At 43.8% G+C, this 20,031-nt stretch overlaps 1 protein-coding gene across 4 annotated transcripts in view; it reads right to left on the reverse strand.

Moving 5' to 3' along the window:
* Window positions 1–19,730, reverse strand: part of ENPP1 (ectonucleotide pyrophosphatase/phosphodiesterase 1) — a 75,266-nt gene extending 55,536 nt beyond the window's left edge. For 3 of the 4 annotated variants that reach the window (XM_050949534.1, XM_050949532.1, XM_050949536.1), the window contains exon 1: window positions 19,274–19,540. In XM_050949534.1, coding sequence (XP_050805491.1) covers window positions 19,274–19,453 — 180 coding nt within the window. In that variant the 5' untranslated portion in view covers window positions 19,454–19,540. Of the gene's footprint in view, window positions 1–19,273 lie in introns of all 4 variants that reach the window. The other variant, XM_050949535.1, reaches the window with a different exon arrangement.
* Window positions 19,731–20,031: the final 301 nt, after the last annotated feature.

Raw genomic sequence — 20,031 nt, forward strand, 5'->3', positions numbered from 1 at the left:
AAGGGAGGGTTAATTTAACAGACGTACGTAGTCGTTAGTTTTGTTTCACAAATAAACATGGCAAAGGACTAATCTTGGCATCTAAACTTAACACTCCCAAAACTATTATTAGCATCTAAACTGAACATTCCAAGACTAGTATTGCAAGCTATTTCCACCTAAGGTCATTCAAAGGGGAAGAACCCTTAAAAGCAGCTGAAGTCACTGTCAGCCATTATAAACAGCCTTTAGGGAGTTTACCAAGGAGTGATAACATTTCATATGATGGGGCATTTCTTTACATTTACCTGTGGGTGACACTGACAAACAAAGCTTTCTAAATACTTAAACACAGAGACGTCAGAGACTGCTTTGGCAGCCAGAGAGATGACAAACTGATTTAAGGGTTCAGGGAGTGGGAGTGGGCAGAAGGTTGAGGCAGGGAGTAGGGATCCATGGGGGATGAGGGCTCCGTCTGGGGGTGCGGGCTCTGGGGTGGGGCTGGCGATATGGGGTTTAGGGAGCAGGAGGGGCCTGCAGCTTGGGAGCGTGGGGCAGAGGGGTTCAGGGTATGGGAGGGGGCTCTGAGCTGGGACAGGGGGTTAGGGCACAGGCTTACCTCCATCAGCTCCCAGTCAGCAGTGCAGCGGTGGGGGCTAATGCAGGCTGCTGGCCAGCCGACAGGTCCGACTCCTAGGAGGAGGCATGCACGAAGTTCTGTGTGCTGCTTTTGCCCACAGGCACCACCCCCGCAGATCCCATTGGCAGTAGTTCCCGGACAATGGGAGTGCGGAGCCAGTGCTCAGGGCGAGGGCAGCACGCAGAGCCCTGTGGCCCTCCCACCTAGAAGCCGGACCTGCTGGCCACTTCCAGGGTGCAGCACAGAGCCAGGACAGGTAGGGACTAGCCTGTCTTAGCTCCACAGCACCACCGACTAGACTTTTAATGACCCAATCGGCAGGGCTGACCAGAGCTGCCAGGGTCCCTTTTTGACAGATGTTCCGGTCAAAAACCAGACACAGCTGGTCACCCTAAATCCCAACAACAGCGAATCATAACCAAAAAATAAACAAAGAGCATTGCATACCACCTGCTTTCAATAGTTATAACATAATACACAGCAGCATGTGTACGTGTACTGCCAGTCCTACGCTGAGCCTCTAGTCCAGCCAAGCTGCGTGCTGTGCATGAATGGAGGCAGAAGTAACGGGAAATGTGGCCTTAAGTCACCATTACACCCTTCTTGTCCTAAAACCAGTCTCCAGCATAAGCCTGGAAGTTGTTCTGATTTATAGTACACCCAGCTGCCCGTGATTCCCAGGGGTCATTCTAGTAGCAGGGCATCAGCAAACCATAGGAATTCCTTTGGCCATCCCCCCTGCCCAGAGGCCAAAGGCATGGTATAGGCACCACTACAGTTGGTCTATACCTACTGAAGACAAAGGTAGTAGACAAAGATATCTCATCATGGAATAGGGATTATACATTCCAATTCTATAGTATGAGACAATATATTCATGTAATGTTTAAGAAAAGTTTTGTAAATGAGTTCCAATAGTTCATCGATTAGGGACCCAATCTTATGGGGTTTCAGAGGCTTCTGTATAGATTTAGGTTAATCTTTCTAACTACCCAATGCGACTCAGTGCTCAGCCTAGAAGATACCATCAGAGATGCTTAGTTTTGCAGTTCTCAAACTGTGGATTTGTGTCTCCACAGATAACATGCTTGTTAACAGCAAAAAATGTTTTAAAATAAATAATAGAGAGAGGTGAGAAATAACAGACCTCAACCTTATTGTCCCTCTGCAAATTTGTGTACGGAGTCAATCCCTTACCTCTCTCTAAAAGAGCAAAGTTTCAAGAGTTCAATGAATAGAAGATTGTTGGAGGTGGAATAGATCTGGACCAGGAGAAGAAGCCTGGAGATAAATGTGAGAAGGGAGGGACAGGCAGTAGAAACAAAAGTGAAACTGTTTGAGCAGCATATTCCAGAAGTCTTGAGGTCTTTCTGAGTATAGCCTTCATTCATTTGAGATCTACCATAGCATTCTCTCACTAGAAGGGAAAACCTTCAATGGCAGCAGGTCGTAAAAGAGACCCAGTTTGAGAATATTTTAATGAAGTTCCTCTACCTGTGGGTAAGACAGGCATGCATGCAAAATGCAAACAGTGAAATAAAGAAATGCAAGGCCTGTTTGCCCGAATGAAACATCATGAGGAGTTTTCCTTCTCAGGAGGAAGCTATGTTGAAGATGATGAAAGGAACATGTCTGAACATGCAGGATTTTCAGGTTGGTGAACTTTTTTATTTCATACTTCTTTCTTAAGGACTGCCCGTCATCCTTCTCGTTATTCTTGAATCCTCATGTTTGAGCAAAAAATATAGTTGTTACTCTACGATACTATCATTTTAGATGCAGTTCTGATAAAAAATAAATAGCTGAAATAGGCAGATCTTCCTTTTACAATTTCACCTTTAAAGTAGTACTGAATGTCAGTGAATGCAATGAGTAATACTCAATGAGCAGTATGGTAATAATAATTAAATAACTGCATTGACTTATTTTGTTTAGGAGAATCAATCAAAACTCTCCACCTTCAAGATCACCATCATTTTCTATAGTTTCAGAGTTATCTGCCAATGATAGTGTTACAGTCACATTATCTATGTCACATAGCCACAGTATATCACCTGTAGCAAAAAGAAAAAAAAATCTCCATCATGCAGAAACAACCTTAGATAAGTTTGTGATAAGAACCAGCAGATTACAAAAAGATGTAATTGATGAAAAAATTGCCCAGTTTGTTTATGCAACAAACACTTTTTTCCGTATGATTCAGAACCCACGCTTCATTAACATGATTCAGTTATTAAGACCAAGATACAGTCCACCCAATGGAGCAGATGTCGCAGGCAATTTGCTGGATAAAGTGTATGAAAGAGAAATTGAGCAGTGTACAAAAAGTCTATTATTAACCTGAGTCTTGATGGGTGGAGCAATGTCCACAATGATCCTGTTGTATGTGCTTGTGTGACAACAGAAGAAGGGAATGACTTCCTTACAGAAACAATTGATACATCAGGAAATGCACACACAGCAGAATACTTACAAGAAGTAGCAGTAAAAGCTATAATAAACGGTGGAAAAAAATATCAAATGTCTAGTACGTAGCTTAGTCACAGACAATGCTGCAAATGTATCCAAGATGAGAAGAAATTATTTAGAAGAGTCCCATGGTTGCAGTACTCAGTTGATGCATCTCTTAACCAAAGACTTCAGTGTTCCAGAAATAAAGGCTAATGTTGTTGAAACTGCAAAATACTTCCATAACAACCACTATGCAGAAGCTGCTCTGAAAAAAATGGGAGAAACCAAGCTAACTCTCCAACAAGACATACGATGGAACCCAACAGTGGACTGTTTTGAGCACTATATCAAGAACTGGCCTAATCTGATGACAGTTTATGAACAAAATCATGAAAAAGTAGATGGCACTGTCACAGCCAAAGTTCTCAACATTGGACTTAAGAGAAATGTTGAACACATGCTGAGTACCCTGAAGCCTATTTCTGTAGCCTTGAACAAAAGGCAGGGAAATAGCTGTTTTATTGTTGACGCTGTTGAAATTTGGAAGGAACTGAGTGAGATTTTTAAAAGAGTAATATGCAATGATAGAGTTAAATTACAAGCATTAAAAAAAATGAATGGGTCAAGCACCATCTCCAGCTCATTTTCTTGCAAATATTTGCAATACTCGGTACTAAGGTCAAATCTTCACTGCTGAAGAAGAGGAGTTAGCTATGACATGGACATACAGCAATCATCCCTCCATAATGCCAGCTATAATAAACTTCAGTGCTAAGGGTGAGCCATTCAAAAAATAAATGTTTGCTGATGATTTTTAAAGAAAGTCACACCAGTGAACCAGTGGAAGTCACTTAAGCAGTTGGATTGAGAGACTGTTGAAGTGATAATATCACTTTTAACAGCTGGAGTTTCTTCTGCTGGTGTAGAAAGAATTTTTCGTCCTTTGGACTAATTCATTCCAAATTGAGAAAATGTTTGGGACCTGAAAAAGCAGGAAAGCTTGTTTTTCTTTTCCAGATTATGAACAAACAGGAAAATGAAGGTGAAGATGACTGAGTTAGCTGCAGAAGCCAATATTGTAAGCTTCTCATGTTGACCTGGCTGACAGTCGATTTAATTTTTGTTTTGTTTTTAAAAAAAATTTAACCATTTTAGTTAAAAACAACAAAAACAAACATTCAAGTTTTTTAAAACCAGGTTTAACTAAATTCAAAAATTCATATGCCTGTTTTGTTAAAATATTATGTTTGCTGTTGAAGAAAAAAATCCAGAATATATAACGTTGTTGTTTTAACTAAATAAAACAATTTAAATGTCTGTCTAGTGATGTTCTCCTCCTAACGTAGCATGGCAAGAAAATCCTCCAAATATTAATGATTAACCTATTGAATTGGAGATATTTATCAAGTCACTGGGAGGTGATCTATCTGCTTCAATTACCTTTGGTAAATGAAATAACCAAACAATCATTCGTTTTCTAATATAGCTGTAAAACTAATCTGAAAAGTTTTCAAAATAAATCACTTTAAAAATGTATAGCGTGTACTTTCTAAAAATGAAAGCTACATCTATCTCCGAATTGTGAAGAATATGTATTAAGATTGTAACAACCAACATGAATGCACTTTTATGTAGAAATCCATGATTAAATCGAGTTTTCCTGACTAGTGATTTAAATCATGATTTAAATCAAAATCCACCCTGAATCTGTCCGAACTTGTTTTTAGCTCAGACATTCAGCTTCCTTCCCTAGACCTGAACAAGAGCTCTGTGTATCTCGAAAGCTTGAACTTTCCACAGACTGAAGCTGGTCCAAGAAAGATATTACCTCACCTATTTTGCCTCTCTCAAAGTGTTTATACAGTTAGGCCAATGACTCAGATGGTAAAACAGTTCTCTATGGCAAAACAGTCTTCTCTACATTAGCCATTTTTTCCTAAAATTTCCCACCATTTCTAACACCAGTGCAGCTCCACTGGCAGTAAGAATTATAGGAGTTATAATATGGACAAAACACAGGAGGTTTTATCACTGTCATCTAGACAAATGGTGTATGAGAAAACACGTCCACAGCAGGATTGTTCAACAACAGTTAACTGCGACTATTATTTCAAGGATTCGCTACACAGAGTTAGCTTTTCATGCTGTGTGACCGGTCATCTAAAACTATTGCTTCTGCTTCCTAAATGGATGACTCAAATCCACCAGCAGTTTAAGATAGCTACGTGAATTTCCAGCATAAAATTATGTACAGTAACTCCTCACTTAATGTCGCCCTGGTTAACGTTGTTACTTTGCTGTTCAATTAGAGAACATGGTCTTTTAAAGTTGTGCAATGCTCCCTTATAATGCTGTTTGGCAGCCGCCTGCTTTGTCCACTGCTTGCAGGAAGAGCAGCTCGTTGCAGCTAGCTGGTGGGGGCTTTGGAACCAGGGTGGGCCAGCAGCCCCCCATCAGCTCCCCTAAGTTCCCTGTAAGGCAGCTGCCCAGCAGGCTATCAATTGCCAGCAGTTCAGGTGTCCCTCCCCTGACTGCCATTTGCTGCTCCTGCCCTCTGCCTTGGAGCTGCTCCTGGGAGCCTCCAGCTTGCTTTGCGGAGTGGGGAGAGGGGAGGAAAGAAGGGTGCTAATATCAGGGTGTCCCCCTCCGCCTCCAGCTCCTTTACCGGGGGGTGGGGAAAGGGGACAGGACAGGGCTCAGGACAGTGGGAGTTTGCTTGCAGAAGCTGCTGTCTCAACTTGATGATCTACTTAAAAACGAAGTGTATTTAGAGTAGGGTCAGCATGCAGAAAGGGGCAATGTGTGTGTGTCTCACACACAGGCTGTGTCTTTCTCTCTCTGCCATGCTGTCCCCTCCCTTCATTTGTGCTTCCTTGTAGAGTGTGAGGCTACATTAACAACATGTTAACCCTTGACAGATCAGCCGAGTGCTAGTTCATCATTTAGCAGCAAGGCATTCTCTGGCTCCACCACCTCAATCAAGCTTCACAATCATCATTGCTATGTACAGTATTAAACTGTTTGTTTAAAACTTATACTGTATGTGTGTGTATATGTATATATAAAATATAGTCTTTCGTCTGATGAAAAAAAATTCCCTGGAACCTAACTCCCCCATTTATGTTAATTCTTATTGGGAAATTTGATTTGCTTAACATCGTTTCGCTTAAGGTAGCATTTTTCAGGAACGTAACTACAATGCAGGTGGTGTTCTCATCCATCCTCCCTGTGCAGGGAAAAGGCCTGGGTAGAGATCGTCGAATAGTGGAAGTCAACACATGGCTATGCAGGTGGTGTCGGAGAGAAGGCTTTGGATTTTTCGACCATGGGATGGTGTTCCAAGAAGGAGGAGTGCTAGGTAGAGATGGGCTCTACCTAACGAAGAGAGGGAAGAGCATCTTCACAAGCAAGCTGGCTAACCTAGTGAGGAGGGCTTTAAACTAGGTTCACCAGGGGAAGGAGACCAAAGCCCTGAGGTAAGTGGGGAAACTGGATACTGAGAGGAAGCATGAGAAAGAGTGCAAGAGGGGAGGACTCCTGACTCAGACTGAGAAAGCAGGACAATCAGCAACTTATCTTAAGTGCCTATATACAAATGCAAGAAGCATGGGGAACAAGCAGGGAGAACTGGAAGTCCTGGCACAGTCAAGGAACTATGATGTGATTGGAGTAACAGAGACTTGGTGGGATAACTCACATGACTGGAGTACTGTGATGGATGGATATAAACTGTTCAGGAAGGACAGGCAGGGCAGAAAAGGTAGGGGAGTTGCATTATATGTAAGAGAGCAGAATGACTGCTCTGAGCTCCGGTATGAAACTGCAGAAAAACCTGAGAGTTTCTGGATTAAGTTTAGAAGTGTGAGCAACAAGGGTGATGTTGTGTTGGAAGTCTGCTATAGACCACCAGACCAGGGGGAGGAGGTGGATGAGGCTTTCTAACAGCAACTAGCAGAAGTTACTAGATTGCAGGCTCTAGTTCTCATGGGAGACTTTAATCACCGAGCAATACAGTGGTGCACAGACAATCCAGGAAGTTTTTGGAAGTGTAGGGGACAATTTCCTGGTTCAAGTGCTGGAGGAATCAACTAGGGGCAGAGCCCTTCTTGATCCGCTGCTCACAAACAGAGAAGAGTTAGTAGGGGAAGCAAAAGTGGATGGAAACCTGGGAGGCAGTGACCATGAGATGGTTGAGTTCAGGATCCTGACACAAGGATGAAAAAAGAGCAGCAGAATACAGACCCTGGACTTCAGAAAAGCAGACTTTGACTCCCTCAGGGAACTGATGGGCAGGATCTCCTGGGAAAATAACATGAGGGGGAAAGGAGTCCAGGAGAGCTGGCTGTACTTTAAAGAATCCTTATTGACGTTGCAGGAAAAAACCATCCCAGTGTGTAGAAAAAAAATAGTAAATATGGCAGGCGACCAGCTTGGCTTAACAGTGAAATCCTTGCTGATCTTAAATGCAAAAAAGAAGCTTACAAGAAGTGGAAGATTGGACAAATGACCAGGGAGGAGTATAAAGATATTGCTCAGGCATGCAGGAGTGAAATCAGGAAGGCCAAATCACACGTGGAGTTGCGGCTAGCAAGAGATGTTAAGAGTAACAAGAAGGGTTTCTTCAAGTATGTTAGCAACAAGAAGTCAGTCTTAGGAAAGTGTGGGCCCCTTACTGAATGAGGGAGGCAACCTAGTGACAGAAGATGTGGAAAAAGCTAATGTACTTAATTATTTTTTTGCCTCTGTATTCACAAACAAGGTCAGCTCCCAGACTGCTGCACTGGGCAGCACAGTATGGGCATAAGGTGACCAGCCCTTTGTGGAGAAAGAAGTGGTTCGGGGCTATTTAGAAAAACTGGATGAGCATAAGTCCATGGGGCCAGATGTGCTGCATCCGAGGGGGCTAAAGGAGTTGGCGGATGTGATTGCAGAGCCATTGGCCATTATCTTTGAAAACTCATGGCGATTGGGGGAGGTCCTGGATGACTGAAAAAAGGCTAATGTAGTGCCCATTTTTAAAAAAGAGAAGAAGGAGGATCCGGGGAACTGCAGGCCAGTCAGCCTCACCTCAGTCCCTGGAAAAATCATGGAGCAGGTCCTCAAGGAATTAATTCTGAAGCACTTAGAGGAGAGCAAAGTGATCAGGAACAGTCAGCATGGATTCACCAAGGGCAACTCATGCCTGACTAACCTAATTGCCTTCTACGAGGAGATAACTGAGTCTGTGGATGAGAGGAAAGCAATTCCTTGACCTTAGCAAACCTTTTGATACGGTCTCCCACAGTATTCTTGCCAGAAAGTTAAAGAAGTATGGGCTGGATGAATGGACTATAAGGTGGATAGAAAGCTGGCTAGATCGTTGGGCTCAACGGGTAGTGATCAACGACGCCATGTCTAGTTGGCAGCCGGTTTCAAGCGGAGTGCCCCAAGGGTTGGTCCTGGGGCTGGTTTTGTTCAAGATCTTCATTAATGATCTGGAGGATGGCATGGACTGCACTCTCAGTAAGTTTGCAGATGACACTAAACTGGGAGGAGTGGTAGATATGCTGGAAGGTAGGGATAGGATACAGAGGGACCTAGAAAATTAGAGGATTGGGCCAAAAGAAACCTGATGAGGTTCAACAGGGACAAGTGCAGAGTCCTGCACTTAGGATGGAAGAATCCCATTCACTGTTACAAACTAGGGACCGAATGTCTAGGAAGCAGTTCTGCAGAAAAGGACCTAGGGGTTACAGTGGACGAAAAGCTAAATATGAGTCAACAGTGTGCCCTAGTTGCCATGAAGGCTAACGGCATTTTGGGCTGTACAAGTAGGGGCATTGCCGGAAGATCAAGGGACGTGATCATTTCCCTCTATTCGACATTGGTGAGGCCTCATCTGGAATACTGTGTCCAGTTTTGGGCCCCACACTACAAGAAGGATGTGGAAAAATTGGAAAGAGTCCAGCAGAGGGCAACAAAAATGATTAGGGGGCTGGAGCACATGACTTACAAGGAGAGGCTGAGGGAACTCGGATTCTTTAGTCTGCAGATGAGAAGAATGAGGGGGAATTTGATAGCTGCTTTCAACTACCTGAAAGAGGGTTCCAAAGAGGATGGATCTACACTGTTCTCAGTGGTACCTCATGTCAGAACAAGGAGTAATGGTTTCAAGTTGCAGTGGGGGAGGTTTAGGTTGGATATTAGGAAAAACTTTTTCACTAGGAGGGTGATGAAGCACTGGAATGGGTTACCTAGGGAGGTGGTGGAATCTCCTTCCTTAGGAATTTTTAAGGTCAGGCTTGACAAAGCTCTGACTGGGATGATTTAGTTGGGAATTGGTTCTGCTTTGAGCAGGGGTTGGACTAGATGACCTCCTGAGGTCCCTTCCAACCCTGATATTCTATGATTCTATGAATGTTAAGCGAGGAGTTACTGTAAATATGTATTTGCATTAATATTTGTGACATTTTGTCTGGCAGCTCATCTGAATAATCACAAGAGATTGGAAATGCCACTGAATTTTGCATTCTTTATTTGAACTAATGTTCACGAAAGTTACTTTGTAAGGTTTACCCAACCTATTTGTAACCATAATAATAATGCTTATATAGTGCTTTATATGTTCAAAATGTTAAACACACTAACTTGGAACTGGCCTCATATCCTAATTCATATCATCTAGCTAGGAATGCTTCTGTAAAAATATGGAGAGAAGTCCTTGCCCCATTGAAGTTAATGTTAATACTCCCATTTAATTCACCCATACTGTTTATTTGGAGCACGTACTGATGGCTAGTGGCAAGTGAGCAGTAAAGTTCTGAAAAACCTTGAAGAATTTTGAGCATGCTCCCACAACTATGTTGTTATTCTTTGTAATTTTTACCTAATTCAGCAGATATCCAGCTTCCATGGCAAAACAAACTGGAACAATTCACCCCTTGTGTGTTTCCACTCATGTCAGTAGTGTTACTCGAAGGAAGAATTTGAGTCAGCAATAAACCAGAAGCAAGCCTTGCATGAACTAGATTTTTACCTCTTTCAGACCTCACCTATATTAGAAAAGTTGCAGCAGTGTATCTAATTATAACCCCTAATGCAGGTATAGCAAAGCAAAATATTTATATGGACTCCATTACTCTGGTATCTAAGAGCCTCACAGCACCCCTTTGAGATAGAAAATGTCTGTTGCCCCTATTTTACAGATAAGGAACTGAGACACAGTGGATATGGCTATCCTGAGACAAAAGAACAGCAGCACCAAGTCTCAGAGACCAGGTCAGATGGTCAGCTAATGCTCACAGGGCTCCAGCTGCAGGGTCAAAAATAGCAGTGTAAACGTTCAGGCTTGTGCTGGAGCCTGGCCTCTGAGACCCTCCCACCTCACAGGGTGTTAGAGCCCGGGCTCCAGCCCAAGCCTGAATGTCTACACTGCAATTTTAAAGCCCTATGAGCCTGGGTCAGCTGACCTGGGCCAGCCATCGCTGTGCCATGAATCTTTTATTGCAGTGTAGACATACCCAGAGAGACTAAGTGACTAATTTTCCCACAGTCATACATGAAGGCTGTGGCAGAGCAGGAAATTGAACCCACACTAATACCCTATCCAATGAACCAGTCAACTTTCTGAATATAAACAAGGTCTCAGCTCCAAGCAGTATTCCTTCAAATTATGTTTCAATTTTGCATCAGTACTTGCCCTCTACCATCAGATATGTGGGATAGTTATTTCATTTGAGCAAGTAAAAACTGAAAAATAAATATAGAGCTAAAAAAGGGTCATAACTTAGAGGAAAAATTAGCTTTCCTAGATTTTCCCTGCTCTGAAGGAGAAAGATTACTCCTTCTTAACTTCTTGTGTCTCCAACACCCTACTCCAATACCCACCACACACACACACACACACACACACACACACACCTTCTTATCCAAAAGTATAGAAATTGTACACCACACACACACGATTGCTATAAGCTTAATAAGGAGCTAAAACAAATTCTATAGGCTGTATTATTCAAAGCCACCTTTGGAAAATGAGATTACCAGAAAAACAAAATAAAAAATGTTACAGTGTTCTTAAAACTCCTAAAAGTTAAGATTTTCTCATTTTAATTAAATAGAGTGGGTAACAGTGTATGTAGACATGTTGGGGGATATAATAAAAAAAGGAATCAGCGGACCCATTCAATTTGAAACTAGTACTTTTAATTTATTTTTTTACAATAAAAAATGAACACCTTTAAAACAAACATAAAAATTATTGTCGAAGCAGGAAAGTTGTAATGTTGCAAAAACAAAGGCAAAAAATTATTACATACTGTCCTTGTTCCCACATATTGCTATTCACCTTACTTGCAAAATAAAAGAATACTTCAGGAAGACCAGCAATATTTTAAAACTGAGACCCCCCCACAACAAGAGCACATAGAATTTCAAAATTCAGCATATCATGGAGGTTCAATGGGTAGTCTGAAATAGTGATTTTGAACTCCATTTGGTATCCCAGCATTAGTTACTCTGACCTTCTGTTTTGCCTACTTATTACTTTTCAGAGGCATCCTTTAGAAATTTTGTGGATATCAACCACATTACTATTATTATGTATATGTGCACAAACTACATGGAATTACTCAGGTTACCATCTTCATAGAATATCAGGATTGGAAGGGACCTCAGGAGGTCATCCAGTCCAACTACTGCTCAAAGCAGGACTAATCCCCAGACAGATTTTTGCCCCAGATCCCCTCAATTTTTTTTTTAAATTTTTTGCTCCCTCAAGGATTGAATTCATAACTCTGTGTTTAACAGGCCAATGCTCAAACCACTGAGCTATAAGTAGCCCCTGAAAGGGCCACCAGAAAGCCCATTGTGTTAGGTACTGTACAAACCCATAGTAAGAGTGTCCTTGCCCAAAAGAATTTACAGCAAAAAAAGACAAGACAGACACAGGACAGGAGTGGAAACAGATTCTCAGAGGAGAAGTGACTTGCCCAAGATTCATAGACTCACTCACAGACTTTAAAGTCAGAAGGGATCATTGTGATCATCTAGTCCAATCTCCTGTACGCTGCAGGCCACAGAACTTCACCCACTCCTATAATAGACCCCTAACCTCTGGCTGAGTTACTGAAGTCTTCAAATCATGGTTTAAACACTTCAAGTTAGAATTCACTATTTACAGTAGTTTAAATCTGCAAGTGGCCCGTGACCCTTGCTGTAGAGGAAGGTGAAAAATCCCCAAGGTCTCAGCCAATTGGACCTGGGGGGAAACTCCTTCTCGACCCCAAATACGGCAATCAGTTAAACTCTGAGCACGTGGGCAAGACCCATCAGGCAGATACCTGGGAAAGAATTCTCTGTAGTAACTCAGAGCTCTCCCCATCTAGTGTTCCATCTCCAGCAGTTGGGGATTTTGGCTCCTGGCAGTTGCTAATTGGCCACATGCCATTGTAGCAGTCCCATCATACCATTACCTCCATAAATTTAGCATGCTCAGTCTTAAAGCCAGGTAGGTTTTTTGCCCCCACTGCTTCCCTTGGAAGGCTGTTTCAGAACTTCACTCCTCTGATGGCTAGAAACCTTCATCTCATTTCGAGCCTAAACTTGATGGCCAGTTTACATCCATTTGTTCTTGTGTCCATATTGGGGTTTAACTTCAATAATTCCTCTCCTTCTCTGGTATTTATCCCTCTGATGTATTTATAGAGAGCAATTGTATCTCCCCTCAGCCTTCTTTTGGTTAGGCTGAACAAGCCAAGCTCTTTGAGTCTCCTCCCGTAAGATAGGTTTTCCATTCCTCGGATCACACAAGAGGTCAGTGGCAGATTGGGTGACCAAATGTCCCGATTTTACAGGGATAGTCCCAATTTTTGGGTCTTTTTCTTATATAGGCTCCTATTACCCCCCACCCCTGTCCCGATTTTTCACATATGCTGTCTGGTCACCCTAGTGGCAGAGCCAAGAATAGAATCCAGGTCTTCCGAGTCCCAGCCCTGTTCCCAAAACATTGCATCACACTGCCTCTGGGTTGCTTTTGTTGACTCTTCTAATCAGAGCTACTGGAGCAGAACTGACAATTATACCACAAGGACATAATTCAAAGCTTACTGAAATCAATGACAGTAGGTAGAGAGAGAGGAGAATTCCCAATGATTTCAGTGGACTTTTGGCTCAAACCCAATGTGACTCCTCAAAAACGTGTTTTTTCTTACTTCTAAATTATTAAGTTCCAAGACACATTGTGTGGGTCGGTTTTAGGTGCAGGATTGGAAAAATCCATAGTTTGGACTTTGGTTTCTGTGTGATCATCCTTCTTGGAGAGGCTTCCCCACAGAATTAGAAGAGAACTCAGTTCAAAGATCTATCCAATCTCAGGTGCTCTGTGAGAGGCCAAGGACATTTCTTTGGAGCCCCCATGCCTCTGCGCTGCTTCCTGGCTCACCCAGTCACAGTAACCTCCCATGTACACCTCCATTGGTTATGACCCCCAGTGCATCTCCAATTGCAGTGGGGGAAAGAAAATAATCAACCTGGCAGCATAATCTTAACACTAGGTTATATATGTTTTTTCACGGATTTCTAGGGGAAGACCTAGCAATCTCCAACACCTTCCCTTCACCACAGGGCTCTCATGGAAGGTCTTCTGTGTAATACTTATTTAATTTGATTTAAACAATAATTAAAAAGATGCCTATACAAGATTCTAAGCAACCTACACATTTAGTATTCCAACAAAACCCCAACAGCAATACACACACACACCCCTACCTCTCCTTTCCACTCTTCATCATCCTGGGAAGCACACCCTTGGCCCTCTCCAAATTCCCCAGCAAACAGGTGTGTTTTGCAGCATGCTCAGAAGGTCACCAGATTTGAGCTACTTTGGACCATGGTGGGAGGAAGCAAGTTCCTGAGTGCCAGATGCTTCAGAGAGAGCATGCTGCCACCTACTCTGTTTTAATGAGAGAGATCCAACTTGATCTGTGCTGATCTGAGCTGTATCAGAATGGTATGGGTAGAGAGGTAATCCTTTAGGCTGGCCGGTTTTAGGCCACTGAGACCTTTATAGGTCATAACCAAGCCCCTAAACCCAGAGACCAACAGGCAGCTAGTAAAGGTCTTGGAGAGTTGATGTCATGTGCTCCCAGCAAGACACTCTTAGTAAGCAAGCCACTACAGTCTGTACTAGCTTCAATCACCAAATGTTTTTAAGATGCAGCCCCATGTAGAGCACATTGCAATAGTTTAATTTTGAGGTAACAATGGCAAGGTCTGCATCCTAAAAGAAAGGCTGCAGCCACCTACCCAGACATAGGTGGCAAAAAGCGGACTGGATTACTGCTGCAGTATGATCATTGAATAGTAGCTAGGGGTATAGAGTCCACTAAGTTTCCAGCCTACTCATTAATGGTAGATGAATTCCCTCAAAGAGGCTATTATTTCTGCCATCTCTTCAATCTCTTTCCCTCAAAGCACCATTATCACTTAATTCTTGTCAGGATTGAGCCTCAACCAGCTCACGCTCATCCATGCACCGATCTCTGGTAGACATTGATTGAGGCACATCATCTGAGTTGGTGGAGACTGAGACGTACAGTTGCATGTCACCAGCAAACTGAAGACACAAACCTTATGTCTTCTTATTAACCTTATCAATGGCCCATATACATGTTGTACAGGACTCAGGAGGAAGGTGACAAAATGGCACCCTGTGGCACACCACACTTGAGCTTTTTGGGAAGAGGAACAATTGCCCACAATTACCCACGGGGAGATCTCTGAAAGAAAACCATGAAGCCACTGAAGAGCAGCCCGATCAGGGTGTGCAGGCAAGTCAACAACAACTCATAATGAATGGTATCAAAGGCAGCTGACAGATCAATACAAAGAATGGAGACTTGATTTTCACCAATGGGTGGGAAGGGGAACAATGCCACAGAAGCGTGTCTCTCCCCATTTTTCCCCCTCCACCCTGATCCGAGTCCTCTGAGTCCATTAGTGGAGAGAATGATCTGGCCACTAGTCAACAACTTTTTCACTCTTAGGGACAGATCTTCAACTAGAGAAAACTGACATACATCCATAGAAGTCAATAGAATACATCAATTCACACCAGCCAAGGATCTGGCCCTCTATTTATGCTAAAGACCATTTCTGACTCAGGTTCATATGGATGGTCCATGTGAGATATTTTTCATCCAAAGCACAGAACTCCCCACATTTATACTCAATGAATTAAATACAGTCCTAGTGCACAGAGGTGTAACTCCATACCACTTTTTGTTCTGTCCACAAACCTTAATCAGCCACTGTACGTTCTTGTATGGAGCACCTTAGCTAAGTACTGCTCTGCAGCTTAAGGGCTTGTGAAACCGCCACCCCAGCCCCACACGTACAGTCCCCATAGCCTGTTCCCCTCCACACAGAAGCTATGCAGTTCTTCTGTAATTTGGGCCTTGCACCCTTGTGACTGGGGAAAGCCACATGATGTCCCTATGTATGCACAATTCCCATTGACATCTGTGGGAGTAACCTGTAGCTAGAGAGAGGAGAATGTAAATGAGCCCTGTTGCTTTCTGAAGAAGTGAAAACCTTAATGCAAGTGTTCTCTGATCATCAGTCCTGAATCAAATGTATAAAAATCCTAGCACAGCTGGGTATGAAATCATTGCACATATTGTTACATCTACAACTAGAAATATTCTCCCTAAAAGCACTGAAGAGACACAATCTCTCCATTATAGCCATGTTTAAGGGAGAGACTCATTTTTAACACCATTTTCAGGACCCTTTGGCTACAAATACTCATGCTTTTTCTCAGTCTAACATCACCCCCAATTTTTTAGAAAGTTTTGTAAATTCTGTGTGACCATTCTGAGTTATCAGTGTCAGCAACAGCAGAAAATGTGAAAGGCAAGTCATATTTTAAAGAGATTAAAAAAAACCTGTTGTGCTTGGATTACTAAAAAATGCTTCATTTAAAGTTTCAGACTCTCTATGTATGTAATCCTCAGTGAGGGATGAATACTGTGACAAGTCTGAGGGAAAACACTGATTGGGCAAATAGGGCTCTGATTTAGCAGAGCACTTAAGCACACATTACCTTCAAGCATGTTTAGGTCCATCCTTGTTCAGCAAAGCTCGTAAGCATAGAACTGAGTGGGAAAGTTTTCCCATTCCATGAAAAAAAATTGAGATATAAAAAATGTTCCCATTTGGCATAAGGACAGAACAGAAATGTTATGAAATGTTTCTATGACAAAAACAAAAATAGATAATGCAATAGCCAGTATCACACAAGTTAGACACCTGACTGAGAGCAGGGTCTTCATCTGGGACCACTTAATGATCTTTCCAAATGTTGTTTGTACCATTAGCTAACTATTGTAAAGCGCCTTGGATAAAAGCACTATATAAAAAAACACTTACTAATAATGAACATTATTTTGTACTACAAATAAAAGCACACAACTCATTTTATTATCAGTAATCTTTACCTTTCCAATTCGATGGCTGTACCCTCTCTCCCCTGCCTCAGCAGCCCCTGAGCTGAGGCTGGGAAGGAAGGCTGTCTGTCCCTGGCAGCTGCAGCCCTGGAGCTAGGAAAAGTCGCCTCTTTCTCTGGTCCTCACAACCCTGCATGTTCCAAATTCCCACCACCCCCTCTTCTCACCCCCACGGCCCCCTCCCACTTACCCTCTATTTCCTCCAGGCCACCACCTCATCTTACATGTGCATCTTCTCCAGGGTCCAGCTCCTAATTAGTGGAGCCACGACTGCGTAGCTCTACTAATCTAGGTGGGTGGCCCTTCATCCTCTTGTGTGCAGCCACCCAGGCATGCAGATTAAATGAAACTATCCGTGGATCACGTGAATGAAGCTCGCAGACCACTGGTGGTCCACGGACCACAGTTTGAGAACCTCTGTTCTAGGTGAATGCCATAACCACTGGAGAACACAGTCAGTGTCTTGTTCTCTGGACCAATTAATATTTAATTATTAATGCAAAGTGGAATAGATTGAACAGGAGTCAGGACAGAGTGAGAGGACATCCAGACACCTCAACATACGCGACAGGCTGATGGTTAGGATATGCACATGGGATGTGGGAGAGCTAGGCTCAAGTCCCTGCTTTGAATCAGGTGCCTTAAAAAAGTGAGCCAAGTTTTCACCATCAGCCTTTTCCAGCAAGCACCAAGCAATTTGGGGGTTGTGCTGACCTTCTATAGTTAACGCCAGAGCATGGCTGTAACCACTTTCCAATGCCACACCTCCTTCCCCCGTCCATCACACACACACACAAGGCTTTTCACCAGTGGGGTTGCCAGTAAGTTCTATGGCAGAAAAAATTGCCCAAAACTCTGGGGTGAATTTAGCATATACTATAATTACACTATCTACGACAAGACTTAAAAAGACTCATAAGTGATTAGGCACAGTTCACACATCAGACAGGTATGCATATGATCAATGTACAGCTAACAGCTAAAGATTTTTAAAGGCAATTGTGAAGTGGTGCACAGTTCATTTTAAAGTGTCAGCAGTGTTTCTATGTTAGCACTAATTATCAAACAGGTTGCAAGTTCATATATATATTTGAAAAGGAACCTCAAAGCTGTAGGCCTTAGCATACTGTACTTAAAAAATTACTGCTTATGCGCACACAAGCAAAAGCAATATTTTGTATTTCGATAGTGCCTTCCTCCCAAGGATGCCAAAGCTCTTTATATACATTAATCATTTTAGCCTCATAACATCCCTGTGAGGTATGAACGTTATTATTATCCTCATTATACAGATGGCAAAAATGAGAACAGTGGAGATGCAGCTGTACTAGGGAAACTGACCCATTACTAACAACCACTGTCCGCAATGGGTCTCCCTGAAACAGGACTGAAAATGGTTTCAAGGGACACCATAAACTTCTAATTGACATAATTTAAAAAATTAATGTAAAGTAACTTCTGATACTGCATCTGTCCTTCTAGTCCACTACAAATTTTTCAGTCACAGTTTTGTCTATTTTCCTCTCCCAGGCTGTATTGTCCAACACCCACAACAGAGAAAAACCAACCGATTTCAAAGAGAGGAAGCAGTGAAAACGCGTGCTATTAAATGCAACAAGGAAAATAGATGCGGGGGGGGGGAGGAGAATCCTCCCCATCTCTTTCAGATAGGATATTACTTATGAAAATAGAAGATAAAATAATTTCTGACAGAACTGTGTAACACTCTCTCTGAACTGCTAATCGAGGCAGGATGAACCTGTTTTCAACACTACCACTGGGAGTGTTCTTGAAGAGCCGGTAGCGCTAAAAACTGTTCTGTGCCTCCCTAACAGTTAAATCATTTACAGGACAGGCTGACCCACCGCAGACAACCATTGTCAACAATGGGTCAATTTCCCAGTTGGACCTGGAGAGCTCTGACTAGCTGGCCTAAAGCCAGGCAATGCCCAGAGTAACGAGTAGAACCCCAGTTCATGGCTCAGCCTCATATTCTCTGACTACAAGGATCTCAGCTTGTGACAGAAGGTTTTTTTAAATGCCCTGTTGAAGCACAAGGCAAAGCCCTTCGCACAAGATGCTTTTAAATACAGAGTTAAATGAATGCAAGATAAAGTGAAGGACTTCGCATCTCCGCCTGGGTGCATCTAACTTAGGCACACCGGCTACATCAGCCAGGCACATTAAAGCACCACCTTGACATGTTTAATTTAATGTTATGGTTTAATTGCTAATTCCGCATAAGCCCTCTTGAGGGAAAAATAGTGCTGAATCAAAAAGACCAGGAGTACTTGTGGCACCTTAGAGACTAACACATTTATCTGAGCATGAGCTTTTGTGGGCTACAGCCCACTTCATTGGACGCTTATGCTCAAATAAATGTGTTAGTCTCCAAGGTGCCACAAGTACACCTGCTCTTTTTGGGGATACAGACTAACACGGCTGCGACTCTGAAACCTGCTGAATCAAAGACAGAGGAGCTGAGGCTGCTCAGCACCAGGCTTTTTTAATCCTCTGCAGAATTTCAGCCCTCACGGGGGTAACCAATAAATGGGGCTGCCCTGCTCCTGATGGCCAGTGTAGCAGGGGAGCACCAGGAAGCTGCAGCAGGGGACTAAGGTCCTTCCTGTGGCTATTCATGGCTCCCTCTGCAGAGCAGCAGGACCCGGCCCTCTGGAGGCACCTGTCCCTGAGCCCCAGCACCTCGCTCGCCTCTTACCAGGGAGAGCACTGTATAGGTGTTGGGGTTCTTGCTTTTGCCTCTAGGCGCTGCTTTCTCCGGCTCCTGGGCGAGCTCCATGGCTGGCAGCATGGGCACAGCCGCCGCCTGCTGCTCCGCTCCGTGGCTGAGGCTGCGCTTCCCGGGCAGGCTCCCCCTGGCGTTCCCGTCTCCCTCCATGGTCCCCGCGCCTCTGGCCCGCGGGGCTGTCTCCGGCCGCCGCTATTAATAGGGTGACAGAGCAGCCCCGGGCCGGCCCCGCCTCCCTGCTGGTTAGGAGCACGCCTGGCGGCTTCCCCCGCTCTCCTTCTCCAGCCACTGCGGCTTCCCGGCCCGCCGCTGGCTTGCATTGTGGGGGTTGGGGTTAGGCGGCGTTTCCCTCCGCGCTTCTTTACGCTGCCCCCTTTTCTGCTCGCCTCTCTCCAAGGCGGAGGCGGCGCCCCACTCCGTGCCCTTCCGCCCCCCACCCCTTGTCTCAAATGGCTGAACGCGTCGCGCCTGCAGGAATGAGATAAGGTGGCTCCAGATAGACGCGGGAGGAGGAGGGGGGCTGGGGTGGTTAGTAGGAAGAGCCACGCTGCTTTCCTTTGCGGCTGGGAAAGCTTTTCCCTCTTGGTGCCCGGGCTTCGCGCGCAGCCCCTGCCCCCCAGCTCTGGACACAGTGAAGCAGAGACGGGGGAGCGCTTCAGTCAAGCTGAAGACGATGGGAACTGCTCCTCCTGCCTTTCCTGGTAAAGGGCCCCCTGTGACGGTGTTAA

The sequence above is a fragment of the Gopherus flavomarginatus genome, chromosome 4 (assembly GCF_025201925.1).
Source record: "Gopherus flavomarginatus isolate rGopFla2 chromosome 4, rGopFla2.mat.asm, whole genome shotgun sequence".
NCBI lineage: Eukaryota > Metazoa > Chordata > Testudines > Testudinidae > Gopherus > Gopherus flavomarginatus.